General features: G+C 38.4%; 7 protein-coding genes and 4 long non-coding RNA genes across 14 annotated transcripts; 5 read left to right on the forward strand and 6 right to left on the reverse strand.

Annotated features, from left to right (window-relative positions):
• Positions 1 to 14: 14 nt before the first annotated feature.
• Positions 15 to 2,353, reverse strand: LOC124349042 (dolichyldiphosphatase 1-like). Its single transcript, XM_046799540.1, has 6 exons — positions 1,193 to 2,353; positions 1,025 to 1,125; positions 913 to 958; positions 620 to 854; positions 419 to 547; positions 15 to 356 (listed from the first exon to the last, which is right to left on the reverse strand). Exons 1-6 carry the CDS (start codon positions 1,269 to 1,271, stop codon positions 227 to 229), a joined length of 720 nt encoding a protein of 239 aa, XP_046655496.1. The 5' UTR covers positions 1,272 to 2,353; the 3' UTR covers positions 15 to 226.
• A 497-nt stretch (positions 2,354 to 2,850) lies between these two features.
• LOC124349781 (RING-box protein 1A) lies at positions 2,851 to 3,957 on the reverse strand. The gene is made up of 5 exons (XM_046800630.1): positions 3,797 to 3,957; positions 3,470 to 3,571; positions 3,374 to 3,401; positions 3,192 to 3,313; positions 2,851 to 3,114 (listed from the first exon to the last, which is right to left on the reverse strand). The coding sequence occupies exons 2-5, from the start codon at positions 3,569 to 3,571 to the stop codon at positions 3,016 to 3,018; spliced, it is 351 nt and encodes a 116-aa protein (XP_046656586.1). The 5' UTR covers positions 3,797 to 3,957; the 3' UTR covers positions 2,851 to 3,015.
• Positions 3,958 to 4,191: 234 nt separating this feature from the next.
• On the forward strand, positions 4,192 to 7,898 carry LOC124348856 (CD9 antigen-like). The gene is made up of 4 exons (XM_046799202.1): positions 4,192 to 4,465; positions 5,583 to 5,774; positions 5,856 to 6,251; positions 6,345 to 7,898. Exons 1-4 carry the CDS (start codon positions 4,400 to 4,402, stop codon positions 6,495 to 6,497), a joined length of 807 nt encoding a protein of 268 aa, XP_046655158.1. The 5' UTR covers positions 4,192 to 4,399; the 3' UTR covers positions 6,498 to 7,898.
• A 3,466-nt stretch (positions 7,899 to 11,364) lies between these two features.
• LOC124349080 lies at positions 11,365 to 12,706 on the reverse strand. 2 transcript variants are annotated; one of them, XM_046799588.1, is made up of 6 exons: positions 12,550 to 12,706; positions 12,232 to 12,451; positions 12,011 to 12,174; positions 11,856 to 11,950; positions 11,674 to 11,789; positions 11,365 to 11,610 (listed from the first exon to the last, which is right to left on the reverse strand). In XM_046799588.1, the coding sequence occupies exons 2-6, from the start codon at positions 12,442 to 12,444 to the stop codon at positions 11,533 to 11,535; spliced, it is 666 nt and encodes a 221-aa protein (XP_046655544.1). In that variant the 5' UTR covers positions 12,445 to 12,451; positions 12,550 to 12,706; the 3' UTR covers positions 11,365 to 11,532. The 2 variants fall into 2 exon arrangements, with proteins under 2 accessions (XP_046655544.1, XP_046655552.1); XM_046799596.1 differs by having other exon boundaries at positions 12,232 to 12,481; positions 12,550 to 12,687.
• Positions 12,707 to 12,894: 188 nt separating this feature from the next.
• Positions 12,895 to 14,390, forward strand: LOC124350147. Its single transcript, XR_006920403.1, has 4 exons — positions 12,895 to 12,991; positions 13,300 to 13,428; positions 13,781 to 14,040; positions 14,119 to 14,390. It is a non-coding gene; the product is annotated as an uncharacterized LOC124350147 (long non-coding RNA).
• Positions 14,391 to 14,402: 12 nt separating this feature from the next.
• LOC124351154 lies at positions 14,403 to 14,912 on the forward strand. The gene is made up of 3 exons (XR_006921404.1): positions 14,403 to 14,415; positions 14,591 to 14,745; positions 14,813 to 14,912. It is a non-coding gene; the product is annotated as an uncharacterized LOC124351154 (long non-coding RNA).
• Positions 14,913 to 15,349: 437 nt separating this feature from the next.
• Positions 15,350 to 18,351, reverse strand: LOC124350052. Of its 2 annotated transcripts, none has more exons than XR_006920371.1 (7): positions 18,104 to 18,249; positions 17,351 to 17,637; positions 16,695 to 16,992; positions 16,507 to 16,633; positions 16,083 to 16,407; positions 15,851 to 16,001; positions 15,350 to 15,747 (listed from the first exon to the last, which is right to left on the reverse strand). It is a non-coding gene; the product is annotated as an uncharacterized LOC124350052 (long non-coding RNA). The 2 variants fall into 2 exon arrangements; XR_006920370.1 differs by lacking the exon at positions 18,104 to 18,249 and adding an exon at positions 18,274 to 18,351 and having other exon boundaries at positions 15,352 to 15,747.
• A 195-nt stretch (positions 18,352 to 18,546) lies between these two features.
• On the forward strand, positions 18,547 to 19,714 carry LOC124350650. The gene is made up of 4 exons (XR_006921081.1): positions 18,547 to 18,709; positions 18,770 to 19,185; positions 19,297 to 19,498; positions 19,586 to 19,714. It is a non-coding gene; the product is annotated as an uncharacterized LOC124350650 (long non-coding RNA).
• Positions 19,215 to 21,445, reverse strand: LOC124346042 (FAST kinase domain-containing protein 5, mitochondrial-like). Its single transcript, XM_046798349.1, has 4 exons — positions 20,014 to 21,445; positions 19,824 to 19,954; positions 19,610 to 19,763; positions 19,215 to 19,544 (listed from the first exon to the last, which is right to left on the reverse strand). The coding sequence occupies exons 1-4, from the start codon at positions 21,347 to 21,349 to the stop codon at positions 19,246 to 19,248; spliced, it is 1,920 nt and encodes a 639-aa protein (XP_046654305.1). The 5' UTR covers positions 21,350 to 21,445; the 3' UTR covers positions 19,215 to 19,245.
• A 34-nt stretch (positions 21,446 to 21,479) lies between these two features.
• Positions 21,480 to 22,361, forward strand: LOC124349266 (steroid receptor RNA activator 1-like). The gene is made up of 2 exons (XM_046799738.1): positions 21,480 to 21,648; positions 21,715 to 22,361. Exons 1-2 carry the CDS (start codon positions 21,633 to 21,635, stop codon positions 22,308 to 22,310), a joined length of 612 nt encoding a protein of 203 aa, XP_046655694.1. The 5' UTR covers positions 21,480 to 21,632; the 3' UTR covers positions 22,311 to 22,361.
• Positions 22,305 to 25,760, reverse strand: LOC124345769. Of its 2 annotated transcripts, none has more exons than XM_046798329.1 (9): positions 25,618 to 25,760; positions 24,622 to 25,059; positions 24,395 to 24,549; positions 24,218 to 24,324; positions 23,998 to 24,154; positions 23,774 to 23,936; positions 23,477 to 23,711; positions 23,023 to 23,413; positions 22,305 to 22,957 (listed from the first exon to the last, which is right to left on the reverse strand). In XM_046798329.1, the coding sequence occupies exons 2-9, from the start codon at positions 25,035 to 25,037 to the stop codon at positions 22,584 to 22,586; spliced, it is 1,998 nt and encodes a 665-aa protein (XP_046654285.1). In that variant the 5' UTR covers positions 25,038 to 25,059; positions 25,618 to 25,760; the 3' UTR covers positions 22,305 to 22,583. The 2 variants fall into 2 exon arrangements, with proteins under 2 accessions (XP_046654285.1, XP_046654284.1); XM_046798328.1 differs by lacking the exon at positions 25,618 to 25,760 and adding an exon at positions 25,161 to 25,488.
• Positions 25,761 to 25,787: the final 27 nt, after the last annotated feature.

Genomic DNA, 25,787 nt, shown 5'->3' on the forward strand with positions numbered 1-25,787 from the left:
ATTGTAACCAGTAATGACCCTTTTCCAACCAGTGTAATTGTGAGGTATTCCATTGTAATGGAATATCAAATATGATTTGCACGAGTTATTACAACTCAAAAATGTTTTTTCTAAAAAGAATATTCACGAAATATCCGGCTTTCAAGAATAACAGATTTGTAGGCACAGTAAACAGACAAACAATTGCACTGCAGCTACTGAACACAAAATTATTTTCAAGCCAGTTTTACTGGGACTTCATGGAGACCAATTTTCGACTTCTGTGTTTGGACTCGCTCCGGTGAGACGTATATTCAAACCAGATAATGTTAGGGATTAATGTTTGATCTCTCACCAATAGCCATTCACACACTCTCCTGAAAAATAACAATGAATATTGCATGTTATCGGCATGGAAATACTTTTGAAGAAAACTAACCATGATGCAACAGTTGGGAACCACGGCGTTAGAGCGAATTGCGTAAATAAGAACCACGAAACTGCTAAAACAGATCCAAGTAATCCTCCTACTATTACTTGGGAAGCAGTGTGGTACTGAAGATAAATCCTAATAATGAAGCAAGAGAATCAAGTATTTTTTTTTCACTTAGGTAAAATAAACAAAGAATTAGAATAAAACCTTGCTATGGCAACAATGATAGATGCAACAAGGCATGCTACTGAGATGGCAGTTTTCCAGATGCAAATCCATATGGTATTTGTGTAGCTAATGTGTCTCAAGCGTACCCAAATAAAAAGGAACATGTAGGTAGTAAAAAACCACATGAACTGGCTGTGAGATGATGGCATTCCATACTCATGTAAGAGGCTAGGTCTAACTAATGGTCTTCCCTGACGAAGAGTATGTTTGAGCACTAAAATTGAAAAACATATATGTAGTGGGATTTAACAGAAATTGGGAAGAAATAATACCATAATTAATGCCTTCATTTAACACCAGTCCTAAGAGGTATGATATCTACAAAAAAGAACAAATTTTAAAACATTCACAAATTATTCCACACACATGTGAATACTGATTTACCGTATGCAAATCTCTTCTAAACAATATCAATGTTATAAAACTGACAATAAGGGCATGAGGAACCATAGAAGAAAACGCTAGCAGTTTTCCAATGAGATCACCTACATGATAGAATCAGAATTCAATAATAATGAGAAGCCCCTAAACAACTAAAATAACACAAAAAACCTTCAGGATATTCTGCTGTGATACTTAATGGAATCCATTTTATGTTTGAATGTATGTTATTTGTTTCTGGATCCTCCATTTTCAAAAGGCAACACAATGTAAATAAACCATGTAATGTCGAAAACCTTGGCAACGTATTACCGGTGTAAGTCGTTTAAAGGGGCGAGTTGCCAAATCAACAAAAATAATTGCACCTAATGTCGCTTTTTTTATACATGATAATATATAATATGAACTTAATTATGCCAAAAACTACTCGTTCTCGTTCGTAAATAAACTAGTTGAAATAAACAGAAAAGTAATATACAAATAATGAAATATATAATTAATCAATAATGCTAATAAAAAAACACAGTTCGTTTTTCAATCATGACATCGAAGATTCGAACAGATTCGAAATGCTCAGCTCATCTCACCGGATTTAGGGACAATGATCATGTCGAATGCATATCTTATGTCGAATAAACCTCATAGAAGTTGAAAAAATAGCTAATCATGATAACTCATCATATGCTGGAAGATCACTGATGTCGGATAAGTGTTGCCATTTGCACTTTAAAGTCATCTAGCTCTCTTTTCTAAAAGAAGAATAAGAAGCGCAAGAAGAAGTGGGAAGAAAGATGAGCTGTTTGGGACTGACGACATTTAAAATCATGACTCAGATAAATTTCTTCGAACCAGTAAAAAATCCATCACACAAGTAGCCAATATCTAGTCAAGGTGCGGTACAAAAGGCGTAGAGTAGTTGAAGGTTAAGGTTAAGCGTAGGTTGCATTGGAATTTTCGTCGTGGGAAGGACAAATGAATGCAAAGTTTAAATACATTACATTAAGAATGTAAAATATGTAATCATTAAAAAATCTTCAGTCATCTCATTGCTTTCGTCAATCATAATTGGAATTTAGGAGCTGTAATACCAGTGATACGTCAGAGCGCCTATGATATGCTGCAAAAGTCAAATTATTTTTTCTTTCGAGTTCTATTTCGTAGCCATGACTCTTACCACTATGACCTAAAGAAAGTATAAAGCCCCGGAGCGCTCACTCACGAATTTGTGTTGGATACTATTACTTTTTTTAAATATTAAAACACTGATTTAATACCACTCCCTTCAATAGCTTTTTGTTCTTCCACTCCTATCACGTCAGCCGATTTCATCACTGAAGAATCTAAAAGGTTGCCACGAAATTTCAGCAACCCACGCGAAGCCCTGTTAAGTCGCTGCCTACGGCAGTTTTGAATGTTTTTGTTATCCTTTTGGTGGTTTTATTTACCTTGCTCTAAGTGTGATTACTGTCAATGACGTAACTAAGCCACTCCCTTAACGGTGACGTCTAGAACACGTCTAAAAATACATGTTATTCAAAGTTAAAACAATAAATTCAGTGATTTTCCTTCGTCAACTAATCCGTTTAGTAATAAGAGAAGTCCCGGGAGAAGTACCATGTCGAAACAATATAGTTTTTTGATGAACTAAAAATACGTCTCAAACTTTTCTGCGTACTTCCCCTTTCCTAAAACTAGAAAAAAGGTCATTAATACGAAATCTAGGACCACAAGTTTCGAAAACACTTCTTCACCACTCTTTTTGAACAATATTCAACCTAATTCCACGATTTTACCTACAATATTACGTCAAGTAATTCGTACTTTCAAAATAGTTGAAGGACACATTTATTTTTGAAATTCTTAGCCACGAAAATTCAGCCAATTCCAGAAGATTCCGAGAAGGAAAAAAAAAAAGAAGTGACGGAATTTATATATGAAACGCGCTAATAAAAAAAAAGAATTCCACAAAAAACAAAGGACATGCGTCAGGCCACTTAATGTCCATATTTTTGGAATTCCCATTCGCGATTATCCAACGGGCATACCTGACGAGTCTTCAGCCAGCGAGAAATACAATGGAAGTGGAAGGCATGCTGTAAATCAAAAGAATTCTTGAATATACTTTTCATCCTTGTGGAACAAAAAGGAATATAAACCAATATTCACTTACATTGCAGACACCCCAGGCAACTGTGCATTCTTCACTAGTAGCTGAAGCCTGATTGGCTTGACATTCAATGCAGAGGTCCATAATGTGATTACGACAGATAGCACAATTGTCGACAACAATATCTAAGAACAGTGATTAGAAATCAGCACATATAACAAGTTAGTGACAATAGTTTAATTTACCCCAAGCCCACAAGGCAACTGCATTCCACTAAAAAAAAGGATGTCAAATATTTAATTATTTATGTTATTAATAAAATTTTCAGATAAAAATGTTACCTTCTTCACTTCAAAGCGTTTTCTATCACCCTTTACATTGGATGATGAAGGCTGTTCTACTTCTTCCTCATCCACATCCATTCCAGGAGCATCATCAGCCATCTAATATAAATGAAATAAATTAAACAACAGTGTCTTCAAACAAAGTGGATAAAGCTATTGATAGATTGCTCATAAATTAAGATCAAATTAGTCCAAGAAACAATCAAATAAACACATGTAATTGATAAAATTCTTCCACATCCCAACACCAATCCTGAGCCAAATTTTAAGCAAGCCTTTCCTTCTGATAAGTTAAGCAAGCCAGAAATGCTTGTTAACATTTACCTCGTGTTATGTTAGATAATCACACAGAAATTTAAATGTTGTTTTTATTGAAATGAGGGACTCGTAACAACTTTTGGTTCCTCAGTTATGCGGCCTTTTTTTCGTTCGTCTTCTGTTCTGTCTTCTCTTCGAAATACAGCCATGATACAGCGTTGCGAGCTCGGTGAATGCATCAATTGAGAAAATAGAAACCTTATTTGCAAAATCGTAGAGAATTTTGAAATGTAATAAATATTAATTTAAATAACTTAATAATCTAAAGAGAGTATTCCACGATAACATTTTAAATTTCAACACAAGGCAACGTAAAATAGTTTCCATATGTGCTTAAGAACACTAGATGGCATCGCATAGCATCTTCTTTTTGGGGGCTGGGTATAGAGAAAGAGCCCTGGAGCAATGTTTGCAACTGGGCGTCGTCGAGACTAGAGACTTCCTGCCCGAGCGTGACCAAATCAGCTAGCGTTCAACATTTTTTGGTTTCTTCTCTCAACAGATTTCAGATTGTTTTTCGATTCGATCCTAGATAGGCACACTTCTTGGCTTGTTTGCCTTTTATCTGTTTGTACAAGTGCGAACGAGTAATATCAATCTTCATCAAGAATGGCGTTGAGTGGCTGTTATGGAGTTCTGAAGTGGATCGTCTTCTTTGTCAACCTCATCTTCTGGGTAATTATTTCGCAATGTCCTCGAGTTATGCCCATCTAACTAACTTAAGACTGATTTTTTTAGAATCATAATCACATTCAAAGTTAACTTTATTAAACTGAATTTAGTGCTATTCATGGAAAGATGCTATCATTTAAAGTTCTATCGAGGGCAGTGAGTCAGTTTAAATGGGTCAAGTAAGATAATATTCTTGAATTTTTTCAACAGTTGAGCAATCATTTAAATTGACTGAGTAATTCAAGGAAATCCAGAATTGTTTTAAACAGGTATTTTCTCTTGTGAAGGCCACAAAACAGTGCCCCAAGGCCAGCCTTTGCACGCTGGCTTTTTTTGAAATGGTGGTGGTTGTACAAGGATTTAGGAGTATCATGCTTGGTCTTCTGTGTGTTCTGGCCTTGTATCCTCTGAATAGTGAAAGGAAATAAGGCCTTTTTTTCTATCAGATGTGACGAAAATTGAATAGCGAAATTTCCATGGGAAAGGCCAAATTTACGTCATCTGGGCCAAACGCATTATTAATAGGAAGTTGCGAGTCGAAAATCAAGAGGCCTGTTGAACGGTTGAAACCGTATCACCAGCAGACTGTTATCGATTTTGTTTATTCCACCATAAGAAAATAGGGAGCTTCGCGTGAGCTCTTTCTCTCTCTTCCGTCCGTCCTTTTCTGTTCCTCTTTCATCCTTCATCGCACCACTTTCCGGAGTAGTATATACACACACACACACTATTCGATAGAGTTTCACAGTATGGTGGCGAGGGATGGGTGATGGATTCGTGGATTCATCGATCGGTTGATTTCGTTACACATGTAAGGAAGAGGTATAGAAGAGACTTGTGCCGTGCCCGGCAGCGGGATTAGGAGGAAGTGGTATTGCGGAAATGATGTTTCACTCTGCAGGCAGTGACGAATGCCTCCATAATTGGGTATTGGCTAACGGCTGGTGGTTGGGTGCTAGCTAGAGGATGGGTACGGCTAGATTGCGCGTAATTATTTCTCCATTAATTTTGTGCCGACACCACCCGTTAGTTACGTAGTGTCTGTATTTTTGCTCGTGCAGTTTTTGTGTGTGTTGATTCATTTCGTGTGCGTGACGCATTTTGTTTTGATGGATTACAGTTGGCTGGTGTTGGCGTGTTGGCCTTGTCAATCTGGCTGCTCTTCGATCAAGCGGTCGTCTTCATGGCAAAAGGTGCCCAAGATTACGCCACCGGAACTTACATCCTGTTGGCAGCCGGAGCATTGATGACCGTCATCGGATTTCTTGGCTGCTGCGGAGCCTTGCGTGAAAGCCAATGTTTGCTTGGAACCGTGAGTGTCGAATGTCTTTACGAAACCTTTTAAAAGGGGTAAAACTAGCTCAGTTAATCATAATACCGGTCGTTTGTGCAGTTCTTTGTCTTCCTGATGATCATCCTGGTGGCTGAGATTGCCGCCGGCGTTTGGGCCTACATGAACCGCGCCGACCTGAACAAACTTGTGCAGGAGAGCGTGCGGGACACGGTCCGTCGTGACTATGGCAAGGACGATGTGACAACCAAAACCTTCGACATGATCCAGAAAACCCTCAAGTGCTGCGGTGCTGAGAGCTACGCCAGCTGGGCAAACTCGGCTTACAATGGAGTTGGTGAGAAGTCGCCGCTCGAGATCGGCATTAGTGCCCTGGCGCCTACTTATTCCGTACCCAAGTCCTGCTGCGCTGATCCAGACTCGGATGCGTGTGAAGTTACTCGCAAGCTCGGCTCGCTCGGCTTCGCCGCTTCCGCCCTGGGCATTGTTTATACCGACGTACGTACCAGCACACCAGTCTTGTCTACACCAAGACTTTCTCCTTAATGAGCAGCGACTTTACAACCAACTTCCTGTTTTCTTTTTATTTAGGGCTGCGCACCAAAGTTGGAATCGCTGATCCACCAGTACTTCACCTACGTGTTCGCCGCTGGCATCGGAATTGGTATCATCGAGCTGCTCGGAATGATCTTCTCCATGTTGCTCTGTTGTGCAATTCGTAAGATTGAGGACTTTAAGGCTTAAGGGGGGGAAAAAACAAACTGAACCAACAGCCACACACAACAAAAACAAGAGAAGAAAACATTTTTTTGAAAAAAAGAAAAATCACAAAGTAAGGCGATGCGACTAAGAAAAATTTCTTTAATATCTAACGGCGCAGAAACGCCCCAAAAAGTTCGTTATCGCCGTCACCAGTTTATTTTTTTGCGTTCAAATTTCTAAACTTCATTCGTTTCGGAAATCCATTCTAGTTACTGCCCTCACATCATTATACACACGATCGTTGTCAGATAATCCCGCTAAACTTATATAATTTCCTCTTAGCCTGAAACATTTTTTTTTTTGAAATATTTATTAATTGGCTCTTTGGACATTTATCGCTTTGGTTTTTTCTCTGCCCCCCCTCCAAACTCTCATCAATTCATATCTTGAAAAACTACCATGTCGGCAAAAGGAAACATGGCTTCTTTTTCGTTAGTATTCAGAAGTTTTACCACACAAGCTTTTTGACATTTGTTTTTCATCTCTTGCGTCATTAAAGTCTTTAATCTCTTATCTATACCTATCTCTTTATAACCTGATGGATGTCAATTTGCTGTTCGTACGGTATTTTTGTGGGATGGGGTGGGTGTCGTTCTGTGTCAAACCTGAGATCTTTTTTTAATTCGCAAACAATTCCTCTGCTTCATCTCCTTCATTCTGCTTTTCTCCTGCAAACGCACAGAATTCTGAGGACAAGATAAGAGAATTGTAAAACTTCCAGTCGAATCTCACAATCTCCCTTTCATTCGAACGAGAAAAGCGGCCCAAATGAATGTCGTCATCTATTATTTCTGCAGTAATATTCTTGTTTGTTTGGCTCAATAATTGGATATCTTTTTATCTTGCATCTGATCTACCAACTTGATTCAAGTAGATTCTGTAGGAAATGGTTTTTCGGCCCTTCAGACTTTTTGATCGAGTGCAAGGGCTGCACAGTCGCTTTCTTAATGTTTTCGAATCTCTTATCAATTTATCTCCCCAAAAAGAAACTCAATGGCCAAACGCTCTTTTTTACAAGACAAGGAACATTTCTGAAGCAAAAGCAGAACAAAAACAAGTTGGAAGAAGCCATCGAGTTGTCTGGTCTCTCGCCACCTCCCCCCATCTTTGTTTTTCACGCATAACATATGAATCTTTCGTATCGCGATCCCTCCCTCCCCCCTATTTGATATTTCAATATCGTACCACTTGTGTATGTTAACTACCATTCTGAGGCCCAGTAGCGTTTGGTGTGGTAAAAGAAAGAAGAAAAAAAAACTCGTCATTTTGGAATCTACAGAAAAAAACAAAACAAAAACAAACCAAAACTTTACTGTTCATTAACCGTGTGTGTATGGCAGCACTTATTCACTTTCATCCAATACAAATTCTCGTTTCCTTGTGTACAAGTGTTTGTTAATGAAAGAGTCTTGGTCAGAATTCGGGTTACAACATTGATGTCGTTTCTAATCAAGTTTCCCGTCCATATTTATCGAATTCCTCTCGGAATATTTTCTTCTCTAGTTCATTCTTTCATTTCCTTTTCCCTTCTTTGTCAGCTGTCAAGTTAACTACCCATTCTATGGACTTTTTATTCTTCCCGGGATCCATTCTCTAGTTACACAGTCGCTGTATAACACTTGATTCTATATTTCGACTTCCTTTTAAGAAAAGGGCGCGGGCATCCGTCCAACAAACCACCAACGAACTTTGGCCTGCCTGACAACAGTACGTTCTTTATTCTCTTGGTTCTATCGATCTGCCCAGACTGGATCTTCTTTCAGTTTCCCACTGGCTCTAAGCTGCTGCTGCGTCAAACATCATTTACAGTTTGGGAAAGTTTCTTTCTATTTGAACTGGGTGGTGGTGGTTTCAATGCGTTTTAATTTGGTAGCAGCAGACGAAAATTGCCACAGAAGAGAAACTAAAAAAAGAAAATGAGGGGAATGACACATACTGAAACATGGCGGAGTTTCAGACGATGACGTCCTACTCGCATAACGGAGGGAAATACGAGGACAACTGACATAAAGGACATGATGGATTAATAATAGTTTTCTGGGGCGGATGAATGTACCAAGGCGGGAAATCAAGTCAGAAGCAGCAGCAGATTAGGAAATAATCATAGAAAAATATTGTAATATTAACTACTGCGTGCCCTAAATATGGGATGATGTTCGTGTTGTGCGACAGGGAAATGCAACGCCCACTGGGCATTACGTGTTTTTAGGCTTCCGGTGACGCGTTGACTGGACTAGGGCGATATTAGAATATTCTGATGTCCAAATTACATCGATAAAAAACGCATGGCTGGCATTATAATCCACGAATCAGTTTATTTCTTTGTTCTACTTTTTTTTTTCCCCCTTCAGCGTCCACACCATCGATCGCGCCTGTTCAAAGATTCTCTCTCTCACTCTCTCTCGGGAATCCAATCAATACAACGTGCACTTCTATGTGAAACTCGACATCTGTTCAGCCCGGTGCAGCAGAGTAATATCGAGTAATCTCTTTCTTATATCAATCGGCTTTCTTCTAAGAAATTTATTACATTATGGTAGAAAAATCTGCTATCATGGGATATAATCCATCCATCTTCTTTTCGCACTCGTGCAAGAGAGATATTCCCAGTCGACTTGTAGTATCGACACTAGTAATTAAATTGAAAGCTGTAAGAAAAAAGTTGAAGGGATACAACTTATTTGGCGAGCGTTTTTCTTTTTCTTCGTCATACGACTGATGGCAGAACAATATCAAGATCAAAAGTTCACGCTAACAAGGTTGAAGAACTCTTGCGAACATTGGGGTTCAAGTGAGCATCATCACCAGTCTATTGTCAAAGATTACGTTTCATTTCAAAATCCCAATGGGAGAGACCTATCAAGTAAAATTAGCGGGGGATTTTAGTTACTAATTCTTCGTTGCACGGCTGTATTAACTACGACTCGACTGTTTTGAAAGGGGGACATTGGAATGTAAACAAAGGTGCGGATACAACACGGAAAAACAAAACATTTCCGAAACCGGTCCGTTCTGGCCCGATATTTTTAGAACGCTACTTTTTTTCCCATTAGACCTCGACTCATTAAATGTGAATCACGTTCGGAATTTCGATGAAGACGGCGAGCTCGTCTTTAATCCCTCAAATTCTAGTTATTGTAATGTGAGAAAGGTCTTCAATTTTTGGTGTCGTGAAGTGGTTGGAAAGTAGTGGAGAGGCAATGCACTTGCCACTAAAAGTTGATAACCAAATCAGATAACACGTTACATAAAAAAACAACTTTCTACTAGGCACCGCAATTGTCCTTATCTCTCGCTTCCAATATACGCACGTCCCTCCCTTGTTTACTTCAAACTGCCTGTGTGCTCGTATGTATTCATGTATGTAGTGCGGAACTTTTTGAACTTTGATCAATATGCTATCTCTCGGAGCAGTTTTAATTTCGTTTGAACGAGCAGCGATTGCAAGGCATACGGATGTGATACTCTAAAGTAGCACGTCGTGTAAGCAACTGGGCAGTAAAAATTTTTCAACTTGGGACTAATCTGCACTTGAATTGCCTGTAATTTAGTGAATCTTGACTCGTATACTTTTATACGGCAATAATGGAATCGTATAACATTGCTACTATAATCTTCGTGTCTCTATTGATACTGCGCATTCTCGTGACTTGTTTTTACTCCAGTTATCGTGAAAATGGTGGGTGTATGAAGAAAAATTCGTCCTACGCCAACACTTCCGAAAGGGAAAGCTCTCGACGCGGAAACAGTGACATTTTCGTCATCGACTTGAGTGTCGACAGCTCTAATGATGGACGGAGGATCGAAGCACAACCCCCATCATACGAATGCCTGAATGAAGAAATGCCTCCGCCTGATTATGACGACGCTGTCAAACTACCTCCACTGGCTTCAACCCATTAAAACAGAAAAAAATTCCGGCTACATGATGAATTGACGCTTGGAAAACGATACAGGGAGTAAATCTAATGCGATAAAGGCAATCGAAAACTACCACACAGTTGCTTCGTGACTTGGCTGACACAGCCGATGCTCAATATATAAAACCGGTTTCTAATTTGAAAGCGGTTTCAGAAAGTTCTTGGAATGAATAGGGAACAATTCGTCCAATGGGAGGTCAGAAACAGGATTGGCTTACACGTATCAAAAATATTTCGTTACTTTCACTTGCAGCCTCAAGTTATCCAACTTGGTGCGGGACTTGAGTGAAAGTGTATTTTTGATACGTTTTCAAATCTATACGTAAATCTGTAAAGTGTTGGGAAAGTAGGTGGACGTGCTTGGAAAAACTGTCCTCCAAACCTGCAGATAAAATACAATATTCGCAAGGAAATCGAAAAAAACTGGAGGAATATTGTGCATCAGCTTAAATCAAAACACTTGTGTGCTACGTTTGACTAAAAATGAGTGAAGTGTACCTGCTGGTGGCCTTCGTTTTCTTTGCTGTAGCTGCGATCCGTTTGCTGATGAGTCTGTGCTCAAATCTTCGCAAAAGGAAAGAAGATGGAAGGAACAAAAATCATCCAGTTGCAATTGAACCACCAGACCTGAGGCATAATGTAACAAGTCAAGCTGTCGATGTATTCATCATTGATTTGGATGTAACGATACCTGCTTCTTACTACGACCTATGGGACGAACAGCCACCTCCGACTTATGAAGACGCCGTCCGGCTTTCCCCGTACAATTCTCATTGTTGATCCTCAATGTGAAAGAGAAGGAAAAAATTGTATTAATTTATACATTATGAGTGTTGTTTTTGTAAATGTTTCCTTTTAGAAGACGTATTTCCCCTGAACTATGAGCTAACCTGTGTTGAAATAAGTATTAAAAATACAGTTAGCTCTTTACTTGACAAATTTCATTTCTGGATTTATTCAGAAGTTCTCCAACAAAACTGGATTAATTATAACAAAATACTGATAATAATACTGGAGTCATTCTGAAATCAAAAGAAGAATTCGAAGATCAATCGGTCAGCAATTTTTCATTTTCGACGGATTTTGACCTTGATCGATTAAGCCGGTAAATTGAAGGCTTCATTCTGTTGCTGGGTTGAGTCATCAACAGGCGAGAGGTACATTATGGTTGGAGTCTAAAGTTCACGAAAATAAAGATGTAAATTGCTAAAAAAAAACAAGGAGTCAGGTGATCTTACACGAGGTTGGCAACATGAGCAGCTAGCGCGGCAGAATAACGCCGACGTAAGGATGAAAACGAAGAAATTCAATCCGGAGACCACTGCCATGCCAACAAGAACGACTTTCTGCGTATCTGTGAAGAGAACAATTCTAATGTTATTTTCAACAAATTAGGCGTGAAAGAATAACAGTAATATACCATCTTCAAATATTTGAGCAAAGAAAGCACTCATAATTAAACTGCATAGACTAACTCCGTATCCAACAACACATAAAAAGGAAGCAACCACCAACCTATGAAATCAAAGAAATTACATCGACACAACACAAGCTTGGCATATCATGAAAACTTACAAGAAATTTGTTTTAAATTGGGTTGCCAGACCATTCAGTAATCCAGTGAAGAAGATGATGCCACCACACCAAAAAGCATATTTTGTTGATGGAACATGAATATATTGGTTAACACAATGCTCACTTTTAATGGCAGAGGTGCAATCTTCACTGTTCAAGATAACCTTGGAAAGTCATATTATTAAATAGTACTTTTCTTCGGTAGTAATAATTAAAAATACTTGGCCAAAGATGAGAAACATCCCAAGCATTATTTGCAAGGCAGCACAAACAAAAAGAGGCTTGACTGACCAGTACTTTTTTTCCTCGTGCTGAATCAATTTTGCCAAGTCGGTATTTTGAGTACTTTGAAATTCCTGGTTCTGGTTGTTTAACACTTGATAAGAGGGAACTCCATTAAAAATACCACTGAGAGATTTTTGATCAGGATTCATTTTGAATCTGTAGTCACATAAACAACAATAGTGAGGTCAGATATTAATCAAAATAATCATTTATAATATAAATGTATGGATACAAAGAACAATGAATATGAATACCTATAATAATATTGAAAAGGGAGATTTCTTTTAAAACGAGATGAGCACGCTGCTTACTTCTTCTCGCAAAAAAGGTAGCCAGGAAATTTAAGAATGAAAATGGAGAACTGAGTTTACCGGACCGGTTTGAAAAAGGAGGTGGAGAAAACCACGTGTTGTCGGATGGGCTCATTGAGCTCTTTTCGATGATGATTGACTAAAATACGCGAATTTTTCAAAATTAATTACTAAGGATTTTATCATGTATATAGCTTTTACTAAATCATCACAGTTTTTTTAATTTGTTTATTTAACAAGCAAGTTTTTGGTTCCATAGAAATTGGCAGCGCTGCTTTCCAATTCTGAGTTTCTGACGGAAGTTCGTCTGCTACGCTGGTCGAGATGGAGAAGGGTTGCTCTAGTCATTACTGGGTATTTTATTCCGAAATTGTTCGTCAAAAAGGTAATTCCTGCTTTAGTTTAAGTTTATAAATTGTAAATATTTTGTGTCGGGGATTTACGGGTTTCACGGCTTCTAATTTAAACCTGGTTATGTTGCCAAGCGATTTGCTATTCATTTTCCTAAAATGTCGTCTCTTGCTGCATGTTGTACGTGTCTTACATGCACAATTACTTAAAAGCAGTACAGAGTAATAGCATCGATAAAGATCTGTGGTAATAGTGTTGATTAGCTCTTTAATCCAAACTTTTTCTGAATTTAAATCATAACTTTAGTTTTGGTAGTAATTGAGTGTATTTTCCCATCAACAGATTATGGAGTCTGAGCGTTTTCATGTGTAACGTGCACGTTATCGCCGACTTGTCATGAAGATGCGCCTTGAAGAGGGTCTATGCATGTTGAAAGACCAATGAGATGAAAAGAGGAAATCTGGTAACAAGGTATTTAGTTACTCTTAAGCTAAATCAGGCAGCATTTTGTTTTTGATGTTTGTAATTCATGCTTCCATGACAGCTTTTGTGAAAAGTTGTTGGTTTGAAGCAATCAGAGGGTTAGCATTTTGCTCAAATTTTAGGCTACGTATGGGTGATCCATATACATGTTCTTTGTTTAGAATTTACTCATGTTTGACATAAAATCTTGATATAAATAAGGTATGGCAAGTTTTATAGGTAAGACAGCTTTTGTGAAAGAGGTGAATTTTTTTCTATTGAACTGAAATTAGGTTTTTTTTTTTCATATTTGAAGATGTTGAAAATGTTCCTGGTTTATTAATGTTCTTTTACTTTGTAGAATTCCTTGGGCAGTATGGTGTTTGAGCTGTGATAGTGTTTTGTGTGAAGTGGTTTTCTAGTTGACAGATGCCGTAAAGTGGAACTTGTGCAGACTTGCAAATCAACATGATACTTCAGTATGTTCTTTCCTTCTTGGCATATGATGGTATTTATGTAGTGTTGCATTGTTGTGCCAAACCGTTGATGTAGTCTGATGGATGTTTGTATCTGATGCATTTTGTCGATCTGTCGTCTCTTGCTACGTGTACCCACGTTGAGGTAATGCTTAGGATGAATAGTTTTATTTAATTATATTTTCTAACTAAATCTCTTTTCTTGGTCGCCGCTGTTCCAAAGACTTGATCCACTAACCAGGATTTCTTGGTTAGTTTGAAGTTGGAGCTGGTAACGTTGTCGAATGGCCAGTACTTCTGATGCAGCATTAATGATGTGAGTAGTGGTTTTGCAGACTTTCAGTTCAATATCATATTTCAATGTGTTACTTGGCCGTTTTGGTGTTTATACGAAAAATCGAGAGTACATTAGTTACGGAATCCACCAACTGTCAATATGCGTCCACCGTCACCACCGGCGTATCAGCCTCCACCCCAGGTTTACACGGGTGGTGGTGGTGGATAACCGGTGGTTTAGTGTGTAAGTTTACTTGTCATGTCACTGAACTTATTTTGTTGCAGTCTAATATGTATTTATAGTATTGTTCTGCACTTACGTCTATCTAACATTTAAGTTTAATTATTCTTTTAGATCATAGACAACAAGCACATTGATGCCACAAATTATAGACAAGGTGAATATTTTTTATTTACAGGTTCTTAGGTTTCTAATGTTGCATGACAGACTTTATGAGAAGTCGTGTCCATTGAAGAAAAAGGACTGACTCACAGTCAAGGTGACCCGTTGGCTGCTACCCTTGAATATCCCCTTTTACTTCATGAAAGTGATAACGGGCCATCTTGATTTGAGGTATTGCTTTCTGTCGCTAAAATTGTATTTAAAATAACTGTCGCCCTAATAAATGTTCTGCCTACAGGGTAAGTCCTTCGCTTCTTATCATGGGCTTCATCCATTGGTGAAAACCAATGACAACCAGGAGGAAAAGAGTGCGCTGGTCGAACGGGAACTTGCAAGCTCAGCCGGTTTCAATCTCACTGTCATGCAGTCAATTAAGGGACTGTCTCTCCCCTATCTTGATATACTACATGTGTGAATTTAAAAGCAGTTCATCACCCAAATGAAATGGATAGGTTTTACCCGTTTGTTTTATAATTGTTTTAAAACTTGTAGGCCTACCTATAAAACAATTGTATTGTACCGGACGTTTTGTTTATTGAATTTTCTATCATTTGGGAATAAAATTTGTTTAATTCAATTAAACATTCATTAAATAAAATGAAAAGTTTAGCTGAATATAATTTTTAAATTTTATATCGTAATAAATTACTAATTAATTAAAAAAAATGTAAATTCATAAAGATTTTGTATTTAATTGTATATTTTAACGAGTTTAATACATAATGTGAGATAAAATAGCTATTATGTTAAGAATTCAACATTATTTCAGGTTAAAGTTTCAAGTATACAGTTAATATTCTTAAACATCGCTTGAGACGACCGCAGTTTTAACTTCACATCAAAGAACTTTCACCAAGCTGATCTGCAACACACCACATTGCAAAAGACAATACCATCATTTAGTCTGAATTATACACAACACGGATGTAAAACAAAACCGACACGATATTTTAGTAGACAACCAGCAGAAGTTTAGGGGCTTTGGTGTAGTAGGCAGGAGCAGCATACATAATCTTGTAATATTCCGTCCTACAGTGGTGTAGTACTTGGAGACCTCGTTGTTGTGTAGTATGGCAGCGGTGTGGTGGTTTGGTAGCAGCCATTTCCAGGAGACATCAGTTGACCAGTGATCGACCCAGCCATCAACAAAACACACATCAACATCAGCGATATCTAGTCAATGAAACAACAAACAATTTGAACATTTCCTGTTCTTATCAACAACCAAAAATGAGATAGAATTGATCCACAGCTGGGAGTAAAAATGAATATTTACCTATGATTAGAAACTGATTTAATACGATGAATAAGGCAGTTGGTGACAAATAATGGGCAGCAGTAGGTTGTAGTGAAGTACTTGGACGCTTCGGTGTAGTATTCAACCGCTTCGGTGGTGTATTAAGCTGTGGCCTCGGTGGTTTATTAAGCTGTGAGCAGAAAAGTAATTTGGAGCATCAGTATGGTGAGCTAGAAAAGCGTAGATTGTAGTGTTACGTCAAAGGTTGTACCTTGGAGCTTTGGTGGTGTAGAACTTGGAAGACTCCGAGTAGTACTCAGGCGCTTTCGTGATGTGACTCTACTTCGATGTAGAAGCTTGAACAGTATAATTTTCGTGTTGTACTCTGAAGCCTTGGTAGTGTCGTATTTAAGAGCTCCTTGGTTAAGTAAGTAGTGTTGCGTATGTTGACTTTGTGCAGTAAGGCGGCGACGTGGTGTAGTATTCTTTCGCTGCTGTCGCTTGATATCCACCATGCACAGAAAACATGAGTACACACGTGGTTGACCCAGCCATCATCGATGCAACACCCAAAAGCAGCATGACACCATAGTTAACTATACAATACATTAAACATAAATATGTAATAACAAATGGCATATTAACAAAAAAAGGGAAAGCTCATTTGCAAATCCATGTAAAAGCAAAATATTTACCCATGATTGCGAACTAGTGATACAACAAAGATTGCAGTTGATGACGAATGGTGCACTGCATTTACTGTCACCGTGTTGGAGATTATCTACGACTGACTCCTTTCCCCTTTCTCTCTCCTTTAATCGACTAGACAAAAAATAATTTTGGTATTCAAGAATATTATATTCAGGAGCACTGGTGTGAATACTTAGGTTCCTCGGTATAGTAATCTAGAGTTCCGTACGTGGCTATGTAATATTCGACCTTTTCGATGTAGTACTAAGGGACTTCGGTTTAGTAGTTAAGTGAGGCATTGGTTTTCGTGTAGTACACTGAAATCTCAGTGCAACGTAGTACGAAGAAGCAGCTATTTAGTAATTCGGGGCTACGAAGTACTCAGCCACCTCAGTTGTGGTTGTTATCTTGGGGCAAAGTATTAATCAGGCGCTTCGGCGTAGTTTACACCCACATTGGTGATGCAGTAAGTTTGAGCCTCGGTGTAGTAACTGAAGCAGAAAAATACTTGGAAGTCTCGGTGTAGTAGGTTGATGCAGCACACGTATTGGTGTAATACTCAGGTTCCTTGGTGGTGTAGTACTTGTGAGCCACGATGTAGTAAGATGGGACAACGTAGGTTGTGGTGTATTACTCAAGTGCCTTAGTGAAGTACTCGGGCTCTGGGTAGAATAATAATTCTGGACTGCGGTGTAGTAGCTCGAACAGCATTAGTTGTGGTGTAATATTCTATAACATTGGTGGTGTAGTAATTAGCACTTAGGTTTAGTATTCAGCAACTTTGGTGGTATAGTAAGTTGGAACCATTTACAAGTCAATAATTATACGGAACTAGCAATCAAGCATTACCTTAACGTGTGTACAGGTGGCAAGAGACGAGACGACACATCAACAGACAGCCGATAAAACTTACCCGACAGCCACCAGGCAACATCGACTATTTTGCACAACAGCTCAACACTGCAAGAACACCAACATGGGCAAATAACACATTGAAGTATGATGTTGAACTAAACGTCTGCACAAGCTCCATTTCAAGTCATCGCGATTGGAAAATGACTGCAAAACCACAGCTCACACCATGAATGCTGCATCAAAACCATTTGTAGCTCCAACATCAAACTAACCAAAAAATCCTATAAATCAAAGAAAAACAAACCATTACATTTTCATATTTGAAAAAAGGGCAAACTACTGTTTTATCTTAAAAAATTACAAGCCTTCATATGGGGATTGAAATCTTTTTTCAAAGCTCTTGGACAGATGTAGTAAGTTATAATCTGTCATCTAAACCAAAAATTCAATGTCTAAATCATATCCTAACAAATACACATAAGTAGCACACATGCTTTTTACGTAGACTAAAATTGAGATAAATGCTAACCCACTCGCTATCTAACAAATTAAGTGTATGTCTGCAAAAGCTCTTGCATAACTTAGCTGGATATTGTAACAATTTGCAAAACAAAACACAATAAAGCTCAGAGCTTACTACTACTCAATGATTGATAGAATATTATAACTCAATTACTATTTGAAACAAAGTCACATATTTAATTAAGAAAAAAAGTTTTAAATTAAAAAGTTCAGCAACACGATTACTTTAACTGTTCTGCATGGAACGAAACGTGCACTATGCAGCAAGAGAGACGACATTGTGGAAATGTATAGCAGGCCACAAGCAATTGCCAATTAGGAATTAAAGGCAATGTTAAACATAATGAACCAAACAAAAATTTACATTTTACAAAAAAGAATAAAAGATGAATTACCATGTCTATGATAAAAAATGTCACGTAAGAAAGTACCCAGATATGACTAAATTAAACCTACTCGAACAGCGTCTCGACAGCAAAAGAAAGTTTAATTCGTCAGTGCTCATAACTTTGTCAGTTTTAATGACCCACCCCCCTACATCCTAACCAACACACTAGAGCTGAATAGTTCAATCCCTAAACACACTGAAATATTTAGCCATCTAGTGACAGCCCTTAGAATCTAAGGACGGAAAATAAACCAAATATTTTTCATCTCCGTGAAATACATTTAGTAGATAAAAAAAAGCAATTATCGAAAAATCAACAAGTGAGCTTTGTTGGTGGAATAGTTATCGTCAGTCATCACCAAAAAATTACCACACAATAACTGCGGATACATTTTTAAAGGGATGTGCAAAGTAACTAAAACTGACTAATTTGAGTTTGATAGGTGAAAATGATTGCCTAAGTCACAGTGATACCTATGATAAATCTTTCTTTTTTTATGTAGATTTCGATGGCCATTGATGTTGATAGAGATGCTGCTTAATTTTTAATTATGAGATGGTGAAAGGTGTGCTTAAAGCTGCTGCTGCTGTCCTTGGTGTCACATTTCAATGTGATGTTTAACATGTATTATTTTTGTCTGTCATGTCTCGTTCATGCAGTATTATACTCGTAAGCCCGTAAGCTAATAGACCGTGCTATGGCTATACCTCGGTATTCATCGGTGAATCTAGTAAACAAACCTTTTTTTGGGAGTGGGGGGGGGGGGGGGCTCAAACAAACGCCCCCGAACTAGTAGAAATGAGAGCGAATTATAATTCTGTAAGACTGTAAGCCTTTAGTAAGAAAAAGAAATGCGTTTTTGCATGTTTTTTGTAAACGGATAAATAGGCCTACAACTTCATTTCTTCAAAATATAATGTAAAATTCCATGTAAAAGTTATTAGTTTGAATTGACGTTTTTTTTAACTACATTTATTTTCAATCATTTTTTAATTTTCTCATGGTTTCTCGAATTTTGTTGTTTATTAGTACCAATTTACCTAGTCGATCTCGTTTGCTTGCATTAAAAAATTCATTCCACGGGATCACAATAACATTCCATCCCATGCACTGAAGTTGACGAACTTTCATCCGCAGCGGACCCATCGGCTGATCACTGAACCTTGAAAACATGTTCCTAGATCCACCCACCAGAACACAGCGCTGAACTCCACAATTGTCTTTCGATAAGGTAAAAGATTTGTTTACCTTATAGCCATTCAGACTAAAAACAATATCTAAACAAATTCAAAAAACGTGAATCATGTTAATGCAATAGGAATTTATTTCGCGAAACCCTAACCTGGCGTAGTAAAATGTGGCTGCAGATAAACCAACGAAGCAGAACTGTTTTCTCCAAGAAAATCCTTCACCGTATTCAATAGCGACACGAGAAAAGCATCATGACTGTTTAATAGGCTTTGGTCGTCCATATTCGGCAAGGGTTTTCTGTATAGCTATAAAAATAACAGTAAATCATTATCCCAAAATTGGCGCTAACATTTATTTTATTGTACCTTCTCAAATGCTTTTGCATCAATCGGAGACAATCTTGGTCCGCAATATTCTGGTCTCTCGATCCCCAAGGAGCAGTCTATGTTCAACAATTCACGTTTGGTACTCTGATATGAAAACTTCTCTGCATAGCCTAAAAAAAGTAAAAATTAATTAATTTAAAAATCATCATTTTATAATAAGATTACGTACTTTTTGATTGGATTATAAAATCGGGGCTTAAAGCAATTCGCAACAGTTGCTCGGAATAGTGATTTGCTACAACGGCGTAATTAGTTAGAGAAATAAATGAATGTGGATACTGGTATATTTCATTTTGTCTCTCCTTTCCGGCAAACTCTTTTCCTAGCGCGTCCCAGAAAAGGTCAATGCTGGGAGAATGGTAAGTAGACATGGCAATAACCATAGATAATCGTTCCAAGTCTTTAAGTCGGGCTTCTTTCATACAAATGAGAAACTTTTGTGTAACTAGCTCGATGGTAACTGGATGATAAAAAAGCAAACTGCTACAAACCGCTGCTAACTGTATAAGAACTTTAAGATTCCAATTAGGAACTAGATTGCACAGCATTGGTTGAATGTCCAGCACTTGTTTGGCATAATGTCCGGGATCACTGCTGCTCCTTCGAAAGAGTTTCAGCATGGAGCCTACTGTTTTATCGTCGGTGGAGCTTGCACCAATAAGCAACCGTTCAACCAGTCGTCCAACCAGTTCAAGATTTTTTATTGCTTCGTTGCACTCAAAGAAAGCTGAACAAACCAGGCCTAAATCTTCGATGGAAAGGCTATCCAGCACTTTGGAAAGTCTATTTTCTATGTGTATCTTATTAACTGTTTTGGGAAATTTTCGAAATTGTTTCAGAATTACCAAATACTTCACCAATTCTTGAGGAGTCATTTGTTGAACTTCTTGAGCAAACTCTAACACAATTTTCTTCTGTAGATGCAATGGACGATTGAAAGTTTTGAGTTGAAGAAATGTCCAAGCAACTTTAAAGTAGATATTTTTGTCCCATTTTGTTGAGCGCTTGCAGCATTCTTCATCCAATTTTAATGTTAGACTAGAATTTCCTGGGATGATGTTAAGGCAATCAATGATTTTTATGAGTTGTTCATCACTCAGGAGATGTAAAGTTGTTGACAAATTTTCAATAAGATTATTGCATTCTTCTGATTTAAAGTCAGTATCCTGCTTTTCAATACACTCAATAAATTGGTTGTAGAAATCGTGCCGGGAAAATTGTTTTCCCATCAATTGTGTTGTGCATGACTTTAAAGGTTCATCCAAAGAAGCAATAGGGACACGATTATTAGCATGAATTTTTTTCTGCGTTAAATTATTCAAAAGTAACGTAAATGGATCGTCTTTATCTGAAATATAATTATCTTTGCCATCAGGTTTGAATAACAGCGACTTATTCGCCGGTATGCTTTTTGAAGAGAGCCAAGAGCGCCATTCTATTCTTCTGGTAAAGTTTTGGTTTGTTATTGTGAGAACGTGTGGGATCCTTCTAATAACTTTATCCATTCTTTTTAGGCATTAATAAATATAATAAATAACTTAATGTCCATTCAGCAGTAACGAAATCTTTTGAAACTTCACTTCAGACTACTAGCAGACGAACTAAAAGAATAATCAACACAGAAGCAGACGAAAAACAATTTAACAAAGCGACGTGACGTGTGGCGAAAAGAGAAAAGTGACGTTTCTCAAAAAGAAAAACTAAAAAACAATCAGCTAGGAACTAGCTGAATTCAATGAGCCATTCCAGTTTAACTGACTTGAAAGTTGTCAGCTCCTTATAAAAATAATGGCCTTTCGTCCAGGTATTTTGATTTTTTTACTGTACATCTTTTAGAGAGAAAATTGAACTTTCAAATTTGTTATACAAGGAAATCATGATCGTGCTTGGAACGATCCCCCCGTTTTTTCTTACCAGCAAGGTGATGCCAAACCTGAAGAGAATGTGAATACTGCCAGAAAAACTTTACTGAATAAAAGGGTTGCATTTCCTCTGAGTGGTGGGTCTACAACATCCCAAACTCCAGCAACATCTCTTCCACCCATTGGTCTACCTCCACCGGCAGTTAACTTAACAACATCCCCACAATCAACTTCTGTCTTATTACCAAGTGAAAAACCAAGTGGAACACCTATGATGGAGACCAGAGAGCAACTTGAATCAAGTTTGGCAACAGTTTCCAGAATTCTAGTAGACAGTCTGACAAATTATGTTGAATCAGAAAAGCAAGAAGATTTCAACAAGCGCCTGCAGCATTTGTTTTCTAACTGGAAAGACGGAAAATTGAATCTGGATATTCGTCAAAGATTAGAAACAATGTGTACATCTTTGGAGAAAAGAGAATTCACCAAAGCTGAAAATGTGAGAGTTGCTCTGGCTGTAGATTACACATCTGAATGTGCCAGCTGGATTATGGTGATTAAGAATATTGTTACTCAAATGGAAACAAAACAAGTTGAATTATAAATTGTATGGTGTTTGTATTGCATCTAAATACGAATGGGCGAAAACAGAAAAGTAGATATTCACTTTGTTTTTTCTTCTTAACAAAACGTAGAAACGGTTAAATGATACTTGATATAACCCTAAACATAAGATAGGGTTTCTTTTTTCTTTTGTATAATAGTGGATGGGTTCAATAGTCCCTAGAAGAAATTTCATTACTCGCAATGATATGGTACGCACGCGTATGGAAAACACTGCTATTCGTCGAAATCGGATAGAAAATTAATTACTCAGCTAATAAGGGAAAGGAGATGAGAAAAAGACAGTCATTGGAGTCATTTCTCCGGCATTAATTACCGGAGGGTTAGCACACTGTTGCTGTTGCATGTGATGGTGAGGTGGTGGTGGCGGAGGACAGAAGCCAGTTGGTAGAAGATGGTGTGGGATTTGCTGTTGCTCCGCTGGCCAGTACCCAAGGGAGCCAGTCGGAATTTGCATAAGCGAAGGCAACGACGAACCATAGCCATCTTCTTGATGGAGAACAAGCTGCTGTTCTAAATTCATACCAACATTCTCCAGTTGTTGGTCAATGTTCTCGCCCACCATTCCAAACTGTGGAGGAAAGGACGCCGTTGGTGGAATACCAGAAGGATCGTAATGGTACATCACTGTTGGTGAGAAACAAAAATTAGTCCAAATAATTTTTAAAAAAAGGAATAAACCCTCGTTTTACTTGGGGGATTTTGTTGTTGTTGCTGCTGCTGAGAAGCATCGTGAATTCGATGAGTGGGTACGAGCATTGTGGTTCCATCAGAGAATGTCACGTACAAAGGAGTCGGCATCTGCACCGCCTGTTGCTGATGCTGTTGTTGTGCTTGCTGTGCATACGAAATTTGCGGAGGTGGACAAGGAGGAATGGATTGATACATTCCCCATTGTTGAGGTTGCGAAGGCGGAGACACTACATAGTACGGAGATTCAACTTGTGGTGGACCATTTACTGACTGTGACGTTTCAGTAGAATCCATCGAGCAGTGTGTCTCTCGACTGCCAGAGGATTCTGGAGAGTTGGTTACGGAATTGTTGTTGCCATTGTGACTCCATAACACGACAGTTTGGTTAATCTTAAATTACAAAAACATAAAAATTCATTATCGTGCAACACTTTTAGTTTTAATTGTAATTACCGCTTGATTGTTGTTGAAATCCATGGCAGATTGGATTTTCGGCAGTGAGCTTTGAATCTTGTCGGTGATTTCACGCAGAGTACTATTTTTTTCACCAATACGTCCTGGTTTAAATCTGCGGAAGCGAACAGACTGAGTAGTCTGTGTGTGTAGCTGCGTCCCGTTTATAAACAAACAACGGGTCTTTGCTAATGGCAGCACAATAGGTTCAATGTTATCATAAGGAACAGTACACCTAGAATAAAGTGGAGTTTTAAAAATCGGCATATCAAGAGAAAAACATTTTGTGAAACTTACATTTCCCCCAGTACTTCGACGAACACCGTGACGGGCCCCTTGTCAGGCTGCATGTCCTGGATATAGGCCGGGTACTGGTGATTGGGATTGTCATTGATTGTCACCATACACTTGGAACCAATTTGTAAAATCTCGTTGTGGAAAATATTATTCTTTTTCAACTCTGTTAAATGACGTTAGAAATAAGTCACAAGTCCAAATAGATTACAAGTGTGGGAATTCACCTTTGCGTTCGTCATTCCATAAGTCATATTCTACGTTGCGATACATTCGCGGATCTAAAGCTTTGGCCACCTTGTAGGGAAACGGTGTACCACCCTTCACCAGAACATTGATGACGCTATTAGGTCGCGCTTGATTTTCTCGCAACGAAGTGGAAACCTACATTACATTAATTATAAAACAAAGTTTGTGCAAGTAATAAGAGTGGCTTTGTTAACTTGCCTCAAAATGTTCCTTAGATTGTTTGCCCTCGTAGAGCATCACCTGTACCGCTGTGTCAATGTCTTCCATACCGAAGACTTGGCCGTATAGTAGCTCATAAATTAAACCTGCACACACAAAAAAGAGAACTTGAGTTAACAGAGCACAATATAATAATTTAAAAGTCTGTGGTGACACCTTGACAGACGGCTGTATTATCTATGAAAGCCTTGGCAAAGACCGAGTCAAAATGGTTCGGTCCAATACGGCACAGCAATATTTTATCAGGAAAGTTATTGTCTGTCACTTGTACTGGGGCGGTATTTATGTCATTAAAGATAATGAAGTCTTTCCTGGAAACATTAGAAGAAAAACATTAAAATAACAAAAATGTCTACAAAAATAACTGTATGTTGTGTTATTACTTGTAAAGGATAGCCATGGCTTGCATTTCCCAATGGCCTCCCCACTCACGCGGACTCCTCATACGCCTCGCGTGGTCTTCGAACTTTTCTCCGTCAATTTTCTCCGGAAAAAGGTTACGGTTTCGCTCCATAAAGTGAATGCACGAAAGCCGGACAGAGTAATGAAAACATTGGCTGTAAAAAACCTGTTCCGAAACAGCGCGGAAAAGGCATGTGGCGTCTCTGGCAGTTTGTTTGCGATAAAGACCCATGCCTTCCAGGAACAAATCGATTTGTTCCATCAGCTTGCTCTTTCCACGATGTCGTGAACCTCGGCCATTCTTGCTGCCACCAGACCAGCCACCACCCGCACGGGTAGAACCGATCGGTATCAAACTATTCTCCGTAATAGACGAGATTTGCATCATCTCAATCATTGAAATGTTGTTAATGTGGGTCCTGTAAAAGAAAAACAACGGTTGAAACTTGTGATTCACCAACACGTGTGGGTTGGCACCCAGACATGAAATCCAACTGACAAAATCGAGACATCACCCTACCCTTTAAGTCTAGACATTACCACACCTCGACAAATCCCCGACCAATTTGAAGTTATGGATCCAAAAACTGATCACTAATTTGACCTAAGGGCACAACGCATGGTTTTGCAAACCGAACTTTGTTGTAGGGCTGGTGGCTAATGGCCGATTTCAAAATTTATAAATCTAACAAACGATAGTAAAATAAGCAAGGTCCATGCATTCAAGAATGCAATAATAGAAATCCAAACACTAGTTAATCCGATTGCAAATGACTCTATTTGTAAAGAAAGATGGTGGCACGAGCCAACTTCACGTGTCCCGAGCGATTCACACACACTGTCGATATTTGAAAAAAGTGAGGGGGTAAAGGGAACGCCAAATTACAGACTAATCACCAGAAAGAAGGAGTGAAAGAAGACGAATTCAAAAATAGAAACCCATAGCAATTTGAACAAGATTATGCATATCAATTTACCTTTGAAACGAGGACGGATGATTAAACTGTGCTGCCGAAGTGAAGAGGTTTGAATGAACAAATGAAGAAATAGATTTTTATCTATGCTTGAAACACGAGGGATGGGACACTTTTTCATCTCCCCACCTCTCGCCGTTTATTTAAGAGTCTGTGCCGGGCACGTGCAGAAA

The sequence above is a fragment of the Daphnia pulicaria genome, chromosome 1, assembly GCF_021234035.1.
Source record: "Daphnia pulicaria isolate SC F1-1A chromosome 1, SC_F0-13Bv2, whole genome shotgun sequence".
In the NCBI taxonomy this organism is placed as follows: domain Eukaryota; kingdom Metazoa; phylum Arthropoda; class Branchiopoda; order Diplostraca; family Daphniidae; genus Daphnia; species Daphnia pulicaria.